This window comes from Catharus ustulatus, chromosome 7, assembly GCF_009819885.2.
Source record: "Catharus ustulatus isolate bCatUst1 chromosome 7, bCatUst1.pri.v2, whole genome shotgun sequence".
Taxonomy (NCBI): Eukaryota; Metazoa; Chordata; class Aves; order Passeriformes; family Turdidae; genus Catharus; species Catharus ustulatus.
Window position 1 is genome coordinate 20,711,801 of NC_046227.1, and position 17,050 is coordinate 20,728,850.

A 17,050-nucleotide genomic window follows, 5' to 3' on the forward strand; every position below is an offset into this window, starting at 1 on the left:
GTTATGACTTGGCTTTGAAGAGCAATGAATTAATATTTTTTCTAGAAAAGTTTAAAATTTGTACTTTAATTCAATTATATGTTTATACCAGAGTTAGTGCCTCTTTAATGCTAAGAGTGGCACAGTTATAAAAATGCCCATAATACAGATTTGTGTTTATGTTGTCTCAGAATTGCCTCTTTTTTTCTTGTAATGCTAAAAAACATTTAATGAATTATGGCTCAAATACTGTAGCTTCTGTTTTCAAGATTGTCACTGCCATGGGGACAGATAATCAGAGGGGGCAAGTGCCTGTTCCAGATGGTCTGGAGGGAACTGAAGGATTCATTTGCTGCTTTCTTGCTTTTAGTGTGAACCAGACATCCAGGGATTCCATTAAGCTTTCACCTTACTGTCATGGTTACCGTCCCAGTTCTGTGATTTATTTCTCTCTAGGATAAGACTTAAAAAGAAAATCTTCAGAGCAGTGAGGCTAGCTAGGGGGTAAATCCTCACATCCCATTGACTAGGGAAACTTTTTCTCTCACAGGATCCTTGAAAACATGTCCTGATTCCAGGGATGTCTCCTTTTCTTGATCCACTTTATTTATTGAAAGAGAGTGGAAATGCATTTTCCTTTTTTTTTTTTTTTTTTTTTTTTTTCTGCTTGCTTTATGGCAGAATAAAGGCATGAGTAAGAGAACATCTGCAGATGATTTGCTGTTTGCTGAAGCCTCACTGAGTAAACCCATAGAGATAATCTTCAAAGATCTTAATTAGTAAAATTATCACCCGTAGCATTACTACTGCCATGTCAGTTGAAATATCAGTTGCACTATGAATTAATGTGTTGGCAGAGCTGTATACCCAGGGCCTTATTTTATGCCTTATTATTTTTCTCCATTATTTCTAAAATACCAGTATTATTTACAATATTTGTATCCCTTCAGTCTTGGAAATATGTATAGAGAAGTGCCCTGTAAAATAACTTATCACAAAAGATTTACAAACTGTTCATGTTTGTTCCTCTACCTGGAAATTGAAGTTAAATTGTGTTTCTGAACTTGTTTTTCTTCTTGGTACCTATTGAACCACTTGTTAGACTCAGTAGCTGTACAATATGACCTCACATTCTTCCCCCGATAACTAAACAGATGAGTTTAGAATCTGAAAGATCATATTTCTCTCTGGAGCAGATACAGCAAATATTTTTCCTTTATCTCATCCTATATGTATCATAAGCCTGGCTTGAAGGGATAACCTAAGAATGGACATTGTTTGACTCTCATTGATCCATACCTTGATCTTAACATCTAGCTGGTGCTTTTGTAGTAGAAATAAAGAGAGATTGTATATCAAACAGTGATATTGATGTTGAAATGAAAGCCCAGTATCAAGGCTGATAGTCATGTTACACAGATGCTCTGGGGCTGGCACAGCAAATATTTGGACTGCTTAACGTTAAGGAAAAATACTAGAATACTGCCATATGTCTAACTTAAATGTAACCTTTCTCGAAGCACTTAGTGACACCCCAAACTTTGTATACAAACCTGTGTGCCTGGCAATAATTTAGTGAAGATGAATAGAATTTATTTTTAAAGTATTTTTATTTCTACACTTAGGCCTGAAATATATAGAAGTGATTTTTTGAGTGACCTGCCTTGACAGCTTCAGTCATGTGCTGGACTGTGAGAAGCAGATCAGATAGTAATGCCGCAGTTGTCTCCAAGCTTTTTCCTAGCAGGTAGTGTTTGATCTTGAAGACTTGCAGTGGTGATGCTGTGAAACCATTATCCACAAAGAGGGAAAAGGATAAACTCAGTCCAATGGGCATATTTGTTCTGTGAGTGTTAAAGATGAGTTTTGGGCCGGGGATGCTTATAGGTGAAACTGGGAGCCTAAATATTTTGTATACCTCTTGGCCAAAATTGGTGTATCATTGTTTAAAAAACCAAATCTATGTTTTTAATATAGGCCTGAAGACTTGTTCAACTGTTCCTTGTTTGAGAAGATTGTGTGTGAGGTTTCGACTGTCTGCTTCTAGGACATGGCAGCGAAACAGCGTTATTGCAGTAGTCAGGAGAGCATTATAATAATAGCTTGGGATGAGAAGTTGAAGACAAGAAAAGCTCTAGAAGAAGCTTTGTTACAGTGGACTTTTTCCTCTCATGATATGATCTTAGTAGAGTTGAATCCTTTACTGACTCTGAGTGAAAATAAAACAAAATGCTGCTTGTAGTTTTGGCAAGTATAATATTTAAAGTTTGATTAAAAAACCCAAACAAACAACTAATTGATTTTTGAATACACCAGTGTTCTTCATACTGCCCTAAGTCAAATTAACCAACTGAAGTATGTCTGTTGTGCCTAGAAGGTTTTTAATATTAAATGTTTATATTTAATGAACTGTTTCAGTACCTGAGACATGACTGAATTACAAGTGGGTTCTTTATGATCGTTCCTGTCCTAGGTGAATGCTGTAGAAAATTTGGGGAAAGATTCTGATGTTGGAGGTTAAATTCAAAATAATTTCAGTGAGAGTGCTATCAAGCTATCTTTGTATACACTCATATAATTGTATTCCAAATAGGAAGTACTGTGAGCTGTAATATTCCTTGATGCTGTACCTTCGATTGTACACTAATCTAGCAGATAGATTTCCTTTTTTTTTTTTTTTTTTGGTCCTTTTTTTTGTAAGTTCAAATATTCCTCATTATTTTATAGTGCCATTCTCTAGTTACTGATAGTTAAAAATTTACTGCTTGTAACTTCCCAGCAGGATTTTTTTGAAAACTAAATAAATAGATGCATTATTTATTTACTGTGTCCGACCTTTATTTTAAAAAGGCTTCTATGCATCCAGATCGCTGACACTGTTATTTTTTTCCTTTTGCAAGCAGAAAAGTTGTTGAGATACAGCAATGACATTTTATTCTGTTGAGGTGGGATTTGAAGCACATAAAACGTTGACCTCATGGTTTTGGTTTTGATGTAAACATGCACTGTTTTTCTTAAAAGAAGTTACAGTCTTGTATTTGCATTTGGCTGAAAGAATTCTTTAATACAGGAATTGTCACAGAGACTGGCAGGAATTGCAGGTGGGACTTCAGAAATTTAAATTGCTAAGAGATATGAATCAGTTCGCTGGGGAACAATATAATCTCTACTAGATAAGAATAAGCTGAATGCCTTGGCATAAGCAGTGGGCTCCCAGGTACTCTGGTAACAAGGGAACTAGAAACTCTGCCAGGCTGCACCACCTTGTCCCTGTGAGAGCATTGCAGGTGTCCCTCTGACAGCCTTGTCCAGGGCTAGGAAGAATGTGAAGAAACATTTATTTATTTTTTTGTTTTGGCAAGCAGTAATTAAAACAGAAAATTTATGTAGAAGATAGTATGTGGCTGGAATTGTTTTCAGGAGAAGAAACTAGATTAAAATCTTTGTCTTTTTAGCAAAATCATTACAAATCAACAGCTCTCCTGGTTTGCTGAGTACTTGGTATAGGTTAAGAGGGAAGAGAGAACCAGGCTTTTGTTGGTTCGTTATGATGGGGAAGTATTTGAATTGGTGGTATAGACTATATTACTTTTGGTGTTAGGATAAAATGATGTGTGGAGGATGCCTTGGTGAGAAAATCACTTTCATTGGCTTCTTGAATTGCCGAGTAGGGAGAGGAGGGTTTGTAGATAAAAGCTACCTCTGCAAGTGTATTTCCACTATCACTTGTTTATATAATCATGGTCACTTGAATTGTTCTGTCCAGTACCAGTTCTGGGGCTGGGAGTGCAGTCCAGCCTGCCTGTTAGGCAGCTGCTCCTCTCATCACGTAGAAACAAAAGCTGATTTAGTGAAAAAGCTATGAGACCAAATGCAAATGCTTTGGACTGAGAAGGAGAGATGATAGAATTAGTGAGAACTAAAGGAAAAAAAAAGCAAACATGGGATCTGGAAACAGAAAATGAAAGCATTGACCTTCTTGTTTAATAAGAGGTTGTCAAAAACTTGGCAAGACTTCTGAGAAAGTACACTTGGGATTTTTCCTCCTTTGTGTGGGGTGGGCAGGTAAGCATAACTAGCCATAAAGCACATTCAGATTGTTTAGAGATGGGTGGGGCACGTGGCTCTGCAGTGGGGGACGCGAAGCTTCAGCGGCCTTGTTAACCTGCCTGACCCTGTGTGTGTGTTCTTTGTAAATACGTGAAACTTCAACTGTTGCACACACATTTTCATGAGAGTATTTGGTCAGTTTTAGCTCTTTACAGTTGTTAGACACTGTATGAATAAACCATATATATTGCTATGCGTCATTAAGCACTCTGGTGATAGTAGAGTTCCAGTGATAAAATTATATTTGTGTACTTAATGGAAAATACAGTCCACTATCATTTGAAATCTTTGTGACATTCTTCAAAGATTAAATTCTGTGATAAATAGCTTTGAATAGTCATTTGAAGTTAAAGATGTAAGAGAGTAAGGAAAGAAGGACATGCAGTACTAGTTCACTTTGGGTTTTTTGGTATTAATGTCATAATGTAAGTTTTTATGTTTTTGGGATTTTATGTATTTCTAATAGTTGTATTGAGGCTCTGTACTAGCAATAATTTGTATTTGACAGTTATATGAAAGCAAAAAATCTTTCAAGAAAACCCCCTAAGAAGCTGGGGAGGAATACAAAGAAGTTTGATTTAAACATTTTTGTAGTGTTTATGTAACCCTGAAACAACCCAGGGAAGCTGCTGTAGAGACCAAAGTCAAATTTTCAGCTCATTTTGCACATCGTGAATGGCATATAGAGCACACCAAACTAATGAAACACATTGAGAGAGGAGTTATAAATTTTAAATGTGGATCCTCATTCAGTTTTTTTGGAGGTGCTCCTGATCAGCTTTGAGGGCTGTGAATAGTTAATTATTCAGCACAGAGTTCTGAAGTTCAAAACTCTAAGCACTTTCAGAAAAGATCAGTCATGTGAAGCCTCGTTACAGTTGTTTTTTGCAATGCTGCTCTGGACCTTGTTTGTTCTTCATTGTGAGTGACTTTAAACTTTGTTTTCTCAAGAAACGTGTGTTTAGTCGTGTGCTAGTTATTTTTGGTTTAATTCTGTAGGACAATTATGGAAGTTAATTTCTTTTCTTAGGTTTAAAGTAAACAAACTGGTACAACTCCATCTAAATGATGAGCATATTTTTGGAACTTTTGTGAATTATGCAGACATGTATTTTACCTTTCTTGTAATGTGTCTCTATTCAAGAATGCTTATAAGAAAAGCTCTCATGGGATAATGTGTCTTGACTGTGTTTCGGTTTTGTTTCTAATGGTAAAATTCTTAATAATAGTATTTTTTCCTTCTGAATATATTGGTTAATTGTGGAGACTTATTTAAATAAGGGAGATCTTGGACTAGATGTTGTAGGACATGAGAGTCCTGCATTCAGAATTTATTGTAACATACATATATTAAGAGATATAGAGGGTTTTATGCTGTTTTAGATTTATTTTTTTTTTAGTGAAGCTAATGCAGCTTATTTAGTGAATAGTCCTTGTATTCAAGAGTAAACTGTCTGGTCACTGACATGGGAAAGGGTATGGAGAAAACTAAAATAGGAGATCAGCATAGGTGAGGGGGAATATATGAAATCATATTGTGAATGAAATGTCAGGAAATATTACAACACAGTAGAATTGGTTATACTGTAGTTTTATTACTGTATAGAAGTTAAATAATGTAGAACTGGTAAGATTTCTTTGAATGATTTTAATAACCAGAAGAAAAATTTGGGGAGGAAAAGTATCACTACTTGCTCCAGTATCTATCCTGTCTAAAGTGCACTGGTAGTACAACTGGCTTCATACTACACAATACAATATTTCAGTTTATACTAATCCAGTAAATCTCTTTGGGGAATGGAAAAATAGGGTCTTTGCATAACCCAAGGGAGAAGAAACAACCAACTAATTTACTCTTTTATGTACATTAAAGAACTTTTTTTTATGCTTGGTGTTTATTGGGTGCCCTTTATTTTTTTTATGTGATGGATACTTCAGCCTGTTTTGTCTTCTGTCACCACTGATAGTATATTTAAGATATTCTCTTATCCCTTTGTTGTAAATATTACTTTAGAAAAGAAATTGTTTGTTTCTCTTTTGAGACTTGTTAGTTTGCCAGCTTGGAATCATATGTGTAAGTATAAATGCATACTTGATTTTTAATTTTTATCTGTTTATTTCAGAAGAAAATCTAAAGCACCACCTCCTCCATCTGAAACAAAATCCATTGCTGTTTCTCAATTTGATAACATAGAGCCAACCAACCTCATAATGGAACAGAAGGAGAATGTAATTGATAAAGATATTGAATTATCAGTGGTCCTGCCAGGAGATGTGATCAAGTACACTACAGTTAATGGGAGGTATGTTATTCAGAATTATATTTTTGGTTAATTTTACTTTTTTGCTCAAGTTTTCTTCAACCTTCATCCAGGTTTTAATCACTTGGTAGAATGTGTAAGCCTGAACATAGTGTGTCCAAAGAAGAGCAGTGAAGTGTCAAGATCACAAATCTTAGGAGGGTTGGGATTGCTGAGGGGGCTGGAGCTGTGTAGCCTGGAGAAAAATGCTCAGCTGGGACCTTATTGCTCTCTGCAGCTACGCAAAAGGAGGTTGTAGCCAGGTAGGGTTTGTCTCTTCTCCCAGATAACAAGTGATAGGATAAGAGGAAATGGCCTAAAGGGAGCTTTAGATTGGATATTAGGAAAAATTTCTTCATGGAAAGGAAGCACTGGAACAGGAAACCTAGGGAAGTGGTTTAGTTGTCATCCCTGCAGGTATTTAAAAGATGTGTAGATATGATATTTTTCGGACGTGGTTTAGTGGTGGACTTCGGAGTGCTGGGTTAATGACCTGATGATCTTAAAGATCATCTTCAACCTAAATGATTCTGTGATTCTATTATGATTTTTGGATAGATGTGGAAATATCTTCATACATTTATGTGCTATTTCAGAAGACTGTTAAAATTTTTAAGATTCAGAAATTCTGTATGGTACGTGTGAGTATGTGTAGCCACATCTGTTATTTTTTTCTAGTCACTAAAAATCTCTATAAATTATCTATTTTTATGATTCAGTGAATTTTCCCACTTAAGTTTTGCTTATAAAAAGTGACTTTGTTCATCCTATTTGGGTATGAAGTTATGTGTTCAGCACTTGCTCGGCACTGCTACCTGTAGACTGACTACTAGAGGTGATCAAAAAACATGTCATCACTCCAGACAAAACCTGAAATGCCTCAAAGAAACCATATAGCTACAGCTTTGGATTTCTTTTAACAATTGTGTTTTGCTTAAGCTGGTTTTAGTTTGAAATGCAAACTGTTAATTTCAGACTGTTAATTGGTAGGATAGATTGTGCATGTAAATCTCAAGTCACCTTATTTTCAGAAAAACCTGAACATTTACTGTTGAGCTGAAATGATAAATCTTGGAACCTAAAATATAGGCCTACTAGGAAGGGTCCTGTGTAAGGCTGTGTGTGGATCATAGCAATTTAGATGGCAGTTTGTTGCTATCCTAAGCTGAAATAAGACAACCTGTTTGTATTTTGTCCTTGTGTTAGTGTACAGCCCATGTATCTCCTACTGAAACCAAGCAGGCTGACTTATTTATTCATTCAAACCAGGTACTGTAAATGTGTGCTTATACCTACTTCTTAACGAGAGATGAAATCTGGCTTGAGTCTGTTTGCACACTGTCATTTGCTGGAGTTCATGAGATTATTGTTTAGACATCAAATATCAGCTTGTTCACCAGAGCTACAGTGGGTCTTTTTACACCTCCCCCTGACTCTGTGATTTTCAGGATAACTGAAATGTGAGATTTTATTTCTCAGAAGAAATTTTCTGATATAATGTGAGTACTTGATGGTTTATCCTTCAGCACATTTATATCAAGGAATACTGCAGTCTGTAAATATGATGCCTTCCTCTGTTTTTAAACCTTCTTAGACATGAGGCTCCATGTGTACACTGTCAGGAGCTTCTTGTTCTTTTTGCTCCCTTTAGCTGTATTGATGAGTACCATGGCCCCTCTCTCATGCTTTGCTCAGAACAAAGTGCCGGAAAGGAATATTGCATCTCTGTTCCCTTGGTCAGATTACATTGCGTGTAATCACTCAGTGTTCAAGACAGGCCTTACAGGCTTGTCGGGAATTGCACTCATTTCCCAATCAGTTTTATGATCCCACAGTTACAGGATTTCTCAGTAAAGATACTGTATGTGCATGATTTCATAAATTACTGTCGTGCAAATAAGAGCCAGTATTATCACTGCTAGGCTCATCTCAGAATGAGGGGAGATGTGCAGGACCAGCAGTCCACTGCGAAATATATTTCAAACTCTCTTTTGTTCTAGCTTTGCTCTGTCTTTATAGTCATATATTGTGAACAAATAGGCATGATCCCTCTAGAAAGGACATAGACAAATTGTTACTTTGCTTCTTTCCACATTCATAATTGGAGGTAAGCAGCTCTGAAGGTCCTGAGGGGAGAACACCTTTTAAATCATAGTAGAAAAAGAAAAATGGTGAGTTCTAACAGCTGTGTCCTTAAATTCCATAGTCCCCTAGAAGAAACTTTTCTTTTTCAGATTAAGTTGGGTTGGTTTTCTCCCTGCTTTGGCATAATGGGTAGCAAGAGCTATGTTGCACAAAGCAAGGTGTTAGTGAGATAAAAATTCTGATTATGTAGAAGTCTGAATATGTAAATACATTTACACTCAGAGATTTCCAGAAAACCTGGAGTAATTTGATGAAGTTAGGTTACTAAAGTTAGATAAAGGAAGACCAGCAGATGATGTACTCTGAGGTAGCAGATGACCTCCTTTTGGTGCTTTGCTTAATATTAATTATGGAAGCTGTTGAATGTACTGTGATGTATTCTTCCACTTATAATTCCTTGAAGGCTTTAGAAAAATGAGTTTTACAGTTTTGGAGGATGTGGTTACAAGGAAAGCTTGGTTGGTTTTTTGTTTGTCACTGCGGGAATATCTTTCTAAAGCAGTTGTTGAAGATACCTTGGCTCCAGTGGAGTAGGGGGAACTTTAAAGTCCATCATCCTCCAGTAAAGCAGGTTGTTTCTGGAAGTACCATTGGAAAGCAAATTTGCACTGAATCACTGTTCTCATGTACTAATTTGCATGTACCTGTTTGTGAGCAGCTGTTTCTCACTTACCAGTCACTGTGACTGGTTAACTGAGGGTGTGCCCTGTCACTGGTGCATTTCTATAGGATGCCTTTCTGGGATCCTTGCTTGTCAATTCTTGCTCTGGTCACCTTTGATATTCTTACTTCTCTCCAATAACTGCAGGGCAGCTTTTGAATCAGTCAGTGTATAAAAATTCACCAGTAAAAGGGTAACAAGTAACTTACTGCATACGCTGGTTACCACAAAGGTCACAGCAGTGTCTGCAGCCTCCTCTTGTCTCCTCCTCCCTGGGCCTGCCCTGCTCTGCCCCCAGTGAGATGGGGAAATGATGAGATTTGCATTTGCAGCCCTTCTCTTCTTAGAATGGGATGGATGTACTTGTTTTATTAGGGATTAGAAGTACAAGAAATAAAGTATTCCCTCCTTCTGTCTTGTAACTGAAGCAGGTTGTGCTGTATACTGGAGGTGCATTGAAATAAGCTTCCTCGTTTAGCAATGTGAGGAGGGAGGAGCAGTTGTTAGTCTGCATTTCACATGGTATTCCTCAGGCTGTTATATATCATCTAGGTGAAAGCATGGGAGGATACTACATTCTCCTGTACCTCTTCAGTCCATCTGATAACTGCTTTTTCACACATTGGAGTACCAATTGTGTATTTTTTTTGTTTTATTGTTCCTCGTGCCTTTGTCTCCTGAGGCAAGTGTTCTGCCACTGAAGCAGGCAGATGCTTTCCTCTGGAAAGGAAATATCTGTCAGCTTTCAAAGAGTTATCTGCTGGAAGTGCAGCACGTGCACCAGAGAGTACAGTCCTCCTGCTAGAAATCAGAAGACAGTTTGCTTATGGAACATTTGTCCTTTAAGATGAAGGGAAACGGGAATGATATTCTAGGGTGACTTAAAGGGGAAAAATTCAGTGTTCAGAATAGCTTTTAATATTGAGTCATTTTAAATTATTTTTGCAGAACTGCATCATATGAGAAGTCTGCTTTAACTTACTGCTTAATGAATGTATTCATTGTCTTTGTTATCTAGAATTCTGATTAATCTGATGGTTCTTTGTAGAAGATATTTCCACATTTGGCTGTGCTTGCCTGTTATGAGATTACATCTAGAATTTAAGATTTCTGATAAAGCCATACCAGCCAAACCCTGTATTAATTTCTCAGAGACACGTCAGCGTTTTTTTCAGCATACCATTTGATTGCTTCACAGACTTTTATTTTCAAAACATCCTTGTGAGGCAGAGCAGGTGATGGATTTCCTTGTTCAGAGTTGTAATTGAAAGGTGCAGAGGGTGTCACAATGAAATTATCCATACCCAACTCCAAAAAAATTATCGAGGAATTGATCTGATAGTGCTGTAACCTAGTTCAGTTCCATAACATGCAAAGTTAGGACAGTCTCCTTCTTTTGGTCTGTTTAAACATCTGTGACATTTCTGTTTATAGTACAACTGTATTAAATGTATTTCAGTAGCAACTGGAAATACTCAGCCTGTCTTAATACCCTGTTTTGCATGTTCTTTATTAAATGCTGAGGTAACAAGGACATGCAGGTACTGACTACACCTGAAAAATTCTGTTGGCCATTCTTCATTGTGGGAAGGACATCTTACATCACACAGAGCTTCTCAAAAAATGGCATTTGCCTACTATATTGTCATATAGCTTGTTTCTCACTGTTGGTACTAAGCACCTAGATTATTCTCTAGTGCAAGAACTGCTTAAAATGTGACTTTCTCAAACTTAATTTCTCCTGCATCTTCCAAGTGGCTTATGCACAGACTTTCTGAAAATAAAGTCCCTTGTAACTCAAAATGGATATAAAAAGGCCAAGCTTTGCAAAAGAATTGTTCTTAGTGAATAACAGAGTATTTATCACCACTGTTAAAGTTCCTACTAAATATCAAATGAGGTAACTAATTCACCTGTCCCTGTTGACCTCAGAAGAAGCTTCATGCAACAAGAAGTTTCCACTCTGTTCAAATAATTGGCATACTTTTGTGCAAATTGGTTTCATTTTCTTCTTAGTGGCTTTTTGAGGGATTGACTTTTTTTTAAAATTATGTTTTTTAAAGCTTCAAGATATTTAAAGTTGGTGTCTAGCAGTAATTTTTTAATCCTGGCAAGGAAAGGACGACTTGAATTAAATGTTTAGCAGCATGTCTTGTTATAGCCTGCTTAATTGTCATCTGTTGTGACAGTTCCTTTTGTCTGTTACAGGAAGCCCATGATGGACTTGCTGATCTTTCTCTGTGCACAGTATCATTTAAATCCATCAAGTTATACCATAGAGTTGGTATCAGCAGAAAATAGCCAGATTAAATTCAAACCCAACACACCAGTGGGAATGCTTGATGTGGAAAAGGTCATTGTCAAGGCAAAACAAATGGATAAGAAGAAACCTGCTCCAGTTATACCAGAGGTGAGAACTAAAATGATGCACATGAAGAAATTAGAATTACTGCTGTATTCAACAAATTAAGCTGATAGCTCATCCTCTTGTTTCAGTGTTTCCTGTTGTCTTTTATCCTCTCATCTTGAAGCTCTTTGAAATGCTTTAGTCTGTTTCTGATAAGCTTCTCTTAGGTAAAATGCGTGTCAATTTGTTGCAGCAAACATCTTTGCTGCTGAAAGAAGGAAACATTACAATATTATTTGAAATCCCATGCTTTATCAATCTTTTGAAAAATTCTGCAGATGAAGTGTGGCTGAGTACAGCCTTGAACAAACTGAAAATCAACATCTTGTACCGTCTGTCATTCTGTGATAGATGTACACTTCTGATTGTATGTTCATTTTCCTTCAATACATACTGTTCTCTCTTGGCTTTTTTTACTTACACTGAAGAGGGCAGAAGCTTTAAGAGGTACTAAACAAATTTCTGCATGTTGCCTAAATCTTTCCTTCCACCTTTGTCATTCTACTGTGTAGAAGAATACTGACTTTTAATTTATCTAAAGCACTTACAGAGGGTCAGGAGAGCTCTTCTGCTGCCATTCTGCTTTCTTCCTACACAACGTGCTCACAGGCACTGGCTTGTGGCTCATCACCTGACTTCTACAGCTGCCCAGTGTAACTCTGCATTTGCTGCACAGGCAAATGGCACTGCTGAAGGAGAAGGCAGTCTGCTTCACATGTCCTTTCCTTGCATGGCAGGGAATAGCAAAATAGTTCTTTCTTATGTAATGCTTCTGAATCTGCAGCACTGGTCAAGTTGGCCAGTAGAATTCTGGTGAGGCTGTTGTAAAAATGCCATTTTTGTCAGAATTTGTGCTGGTATTTATTGGAATTTTCTTCTCTTTAGCAAACAGTGAGGGTAGTGATAAACTACAAGAAGACACAGAAAACAGTAGTACGAGTTAGTCCGCATTCACCCCTTCAAGAACTCATACCAATTATCTGCAGCAAATGTGAGTTTGATCCTTCACACACTCTGCTGCTGAAGAGTTACCAGTCTCAAGAACCGCTTGATATGACAAAATCTCTTAATGACCTGGGACTAAGAGAATTATATGCCATGGATGTCAGTCAAGGTAAGATAACTTTTGTAAACTGCTGTTATAGGAAGGATAATTGCTTAATAATTGTATACATGTAGTTGAGTTTTTTACTTATGAAAATACTTTCTAGAAATTTTATATATATTTCATTGGTCTTCCACAAAATTGAAACTGACTCATGTGAGCCTGGACTTTTGTTTACAGAAGTGCTGTTTAAAAGTTTTATTTTCTAACCAAGTGTTCAGTACCAGCAGAGTTAGCCGAGTACAAATCCATACTTAAATATAAAACCTCATTTTCCTTTCCTTACACCTTCCCCAAAACCCCAACACTCTATTTCCTTTAGCTCCCACATGCCATAATTGATGAAAAGAGCAGAAATGTTAGAGAAAATTAATTTTATTTAAAATTTTAAAAACACTAGCATATTCTGATGGTCTTTATGTATATTACTGAGTGCTGCTTGCTAGTTTGATAGATTATGAAGGAATCATAATTGTCTTTTTAATTCCAGTCCAACAGGGACACAATGTACTAACTTTCTAATATTTGTACAGATATTCCTAGGCCAGATTTTAACTTCATCTGGAGAGGTGGCAGGTTTACTATACTGTAATTACAAATTTTGTACAGTGTGGAATTTTCCATTTCAGACATATCTTGCAGGAAATTTTACCTCAATTTAGAAAGCAGTAGTATTGATTAACTCACTCTGGGTATTGACTGTTGCTTTATTTGCTTGATTTTCTTTCTGCTTAAAACTTGTGAGGCTTGTTGGGGTTTTGTTTGTCTTTGCCCCTCATTCTACCTAAATATGGTAACCTTACTGTTTGGTGGTTACAGTTTCAAGAATTCTCTCAGTTTACTTCCTAAAGGTCAGAGATTTGGACAGTATTTCATTTTTCCACAGAGAAAACAAAAATTAAATATCTTTATCTTCCACACTGGAAACCAACATATTTTAACTTGCCTAAATGTGTTACTTTGACTATGTGTGCTCCCAAGTGCTTTATTTGGTTTTTTGTCTGATTATTTACTGCTTTCGTCTACAGACTGGAAAAGCTGCTTTTTGCATGATACGATGTGTGTTTCACTTGAAGCAAAAACCCTTAGGAGGGCATACTACAGCATATATGCTTTCTACACAGCAGTACCCTGCTAGGAAATTTAGATATTCTTCAGTTCTCTTAATATGAAATAGTTCACCATTTCAGTTTTACAGGCAGGTTTAAAGCTCTGAATTTTCCATTATCTTTATGAAAGTATATGGTGAGGTTTATCTTTTACTTACTAGAATTTAAATTCAAAGTTTATTTAATTAATATTATATTTTAATTTTACATTCCTCTTTTTTTCCAAGTTTGGACTGCCTAAACAATCCAAACCAGAGCAAACTATTTGACATACTGATTTTTCTCTTTGCTTCAGAAATATAAGTGGAGCCTCCCTGCTTATGAATGCAGTTGCAGTCTCTGTTGCATGTCTTCAGGCTCAAGTTCTTGAATGATTTAAGTATGAGGCAGTAAAGATGCACGTCCCTTTACTTCTGCGATGTACCCAGAGTAATTTTCTCCTCATGTTGAAAATCCAGTTTGGCTTTCTGTCTTTGTGTGTTGTTACTATAGCCTTGATTCAGATTCACGTTTTCTGTCTTTCTTTTTGTCTTTCTTTAGCTGCATCACCAGTTGATTTAAATTTACCACCTTTTCAAGGTATGATTTACTACAACAGACAGTGAAATTTAACACTTAGGAGACATTAGCACCTGCTCCTATTATAACATCTGCTTAGCTGTGACAATAATAAGTAATATCTCTGTCCTGTCTTAAATGCATATTGCCAATGATAGTGCAGAATTGGATATACACAATTATATAGAAAGTATTTTTGTATAGTTTTACCCTAGATCAATTTATTCAATTCAGAGTCATGTTTATGTTGATACTTTTTCCCGACTTGGTGATTTCTGTTGCTCATTGCATTTGCATTCAATGGGATTTCTTTAAGAAAGTTCATTCTGGTAAAATTTTAAAAAAATCGGTCGTGAGATTTACAAGTTTTCTGCCCTCTGCATGAATAAAGCAATTTAAGGAGGATAAATTCTGCAAGATAAGAAGAATTTGACTGTCTTCACTGTGACTACCATGCAGTTGTGTGTGCACTGGTTGAGTGTTTGGGTGATCTTTCTCCATAGTTACACCATGTGCAGGCTGGGGGCTGACTTGTCCCACTGCACATTTTGCCACAAATATAAGCCAGTAGGAATGGAGAGCTGAAAAGTCTGGCTGAAAAGTCTGATGCTCTTTTTCCCTTTTACTAGCTTTGTAATATGACCCATAGCATATGACAAGTGGGGTGGGCTGGATTAAGTACTGGTATTAAGAGCAGCTGAAACTCATCTGCCCTGAGTTGTGAGAAGGAGAGGAAGAACATGGGTGATAGGCAAACTGTTTGTTTTGAAGCACTTAGAAAAAATTATTTATATAGGTGATTTATGATGTTGTTTGTGTATCATTGCAGGAGGTTTATGACACGGTGAAATAGTAAGAATGCAGGAGAAATAATCTCTGCATGAAATAACATCTAGAACTATTGTTTCCTATTTTAGGCTCTTACCAATCTGAAAACTTAGATGTTCTGAAGGAGAAAGAAAACAAAGGATTTTTCAGCTTTTTTCAACGAAACAAGAAGAAAAGAGAACAAGTAAGGTGTAACTTTGTATAAGGAAAACTTCTGGAAACATTCAGATTGAGCAGTCAATACTGTTGATTATTGAAAATACATGCAACTTGGGTTTCTTTTTATTTCCCACACCTCAAGGCTGCCAGTGCCCCAGCAACTCCATTGATGAGCAAGCCAAGGCCAGCGTTTATCACGAGGTCTAACACTGTCAGCAAGCAGTACGACTCAAGCACTCTGCCAGCGGAGATGCCGAAGAAGCGCAGAGCTCCTCTGCCGCCCATGCCGACCTCTCAGAGCGCTCCCCAGGAGCTCGCGCGAGCCCCAGTCAGACCCGCGTCTGGTATTGTGAAATCCAACAGCTTTGAGAGGAACGAACAGGTCAGTTACATCTACTTCACTTCTCTTGAAAGTACAGACATAGTAACCCTGAAAACCCTCTTGTTAATATATGATCAGGCTTGAAATAAATAGAAAAGTGAAGTAATTGCTTTCAAAAATTTTAGCTAGAAAATAATGATAGAAACTGAATAAGGCCTTCCTTTTAAACTTTATAACCAAAGTAGCTGCTGTATTTTGAAAAGGTAAAACCAACTTACTATGTAAATTGGTCTTGTAAGCACCTTTTTGTTGTGTTGGATGAATACTTTATGTATTTAAATATGAGAAGATGGTCTCACTTTATTATAACTAGTAATTTGTGTTACTTATTCCTCTTAATTTTGGATGTTTTAATTAATGGGATAATGAGTAGTTTGTACTTCACACCATATTGTAGAAAAAGGTGGACATGGGGAGCAGTATAAACATTGTTCCCAGCAAGTTAAAGTAAGATTTTTTTACTTTTTTTTAAATTGGGCTGTATTATATTGAAGCTACGAGATCTGGGCTATGTATTTGAGTAACCTGTATATATCCCATAACATACAGAAATTCTGCCAGTAGAATTTGTGAGAATTGATGCATTAACTGCTATCCTAGTATTACACATATTGTCAATTGTGAATTCTGGTTAAAGATCTAGGTTCAAAATTTAATACATATTTGTATTTCCTACTTTGCTTTGAATACAGTATTTAAAGGTGGTCTTTAGATATGAGGTTATTGACATGCTAGATAAGTTAAGTGAAGAACTAAATGTAATCCAAGTCTGAGGGATTTATTTTGAGTTAGACTTGGTGACAAGAAATTTCAGGCTGTGACTACCTTTATACAATGATTTAGTCTTTCACTGATGCACAGAACCACAAGAGAGCACTGTTTAACAGAAGTTCTGCCTTTGTGTATTGTGTCCTGCTGAAAAGCTTTATCATTTGAAGAAGACAAAGGTTTCTTTCTCAATTTTAGTTAAAGGAACCTTTGGGGAGAATAAGAAAATCATGATTTTTTACTGCACTGTGTTTCTCTTTTAATTGAATTCAAGTTCTTAAAAAGTAGCTTATTAATGTTAACGTGCTTTAAATGATTAATATTCTATTATGTCTAAAAGTAATGTATGATTGCTTGGCTGTCACTCAAACAATTGCTAAGATTTATTATTTTGTACTGTAATTTCTTACTGATCTAAAGTGATCTGACTGAAATTGAATAGCTTACAAAGAGAGGACATCCAGATTAAGTTAAATTTTTGTGGATATTTTCTATTTTGTATTACTTTGTGCAACTTACAACTTAGAAGCCTTTGGCAT

The 17,050-nt window shown here is 36.4% G+C and overlaps 1 protein-coding gene across 9 annotated transcripts in view; it reads left to right on the plus strand.

Moving 5' to 3' along the window:
- The window catches only part of COBLL1 (cordon-bleu WH2 repeat protein like 1), an 80,696-nt gene that overhangs the window by 36,280 nt on the left and 27,366 nt on the right, over window positions 1-17,050 (plus strand). For 8 of the 9 annotated variants that reach the window (XM_033064809.2, XM_033064811.2, XM_033064812.2 and 5 more), the window contains exons 2-7: window positions 6,213-6,392; window positions 11,404-11,605; window positions 12,488-12,716; window positions 14,357-14,395; window positions 15,292-15,386; window positions 15,504-15,743. In XM_033064809.2, the coding sequence (XP_032920700.1) occupies window positions 6,213-6,392; window positions 11,404-11,605; window positions 12,488-12,716; window positions 14,357-14,395; window positions 15,292-15,386; window positions 15,504-15,743 (985 nt within the window). The remainder of the gene's footprint in view (window positions 1-6,212; window positions 6,393-11,403; window positions 11,606-12,487; window positions 12,717-14,356; window positions 14,396-15,291; window positions 15,387-15,503; window positions 15,744-17,050) is intronic. The other variant, XM_033064808.2, reaches the window with a different exon arrangement.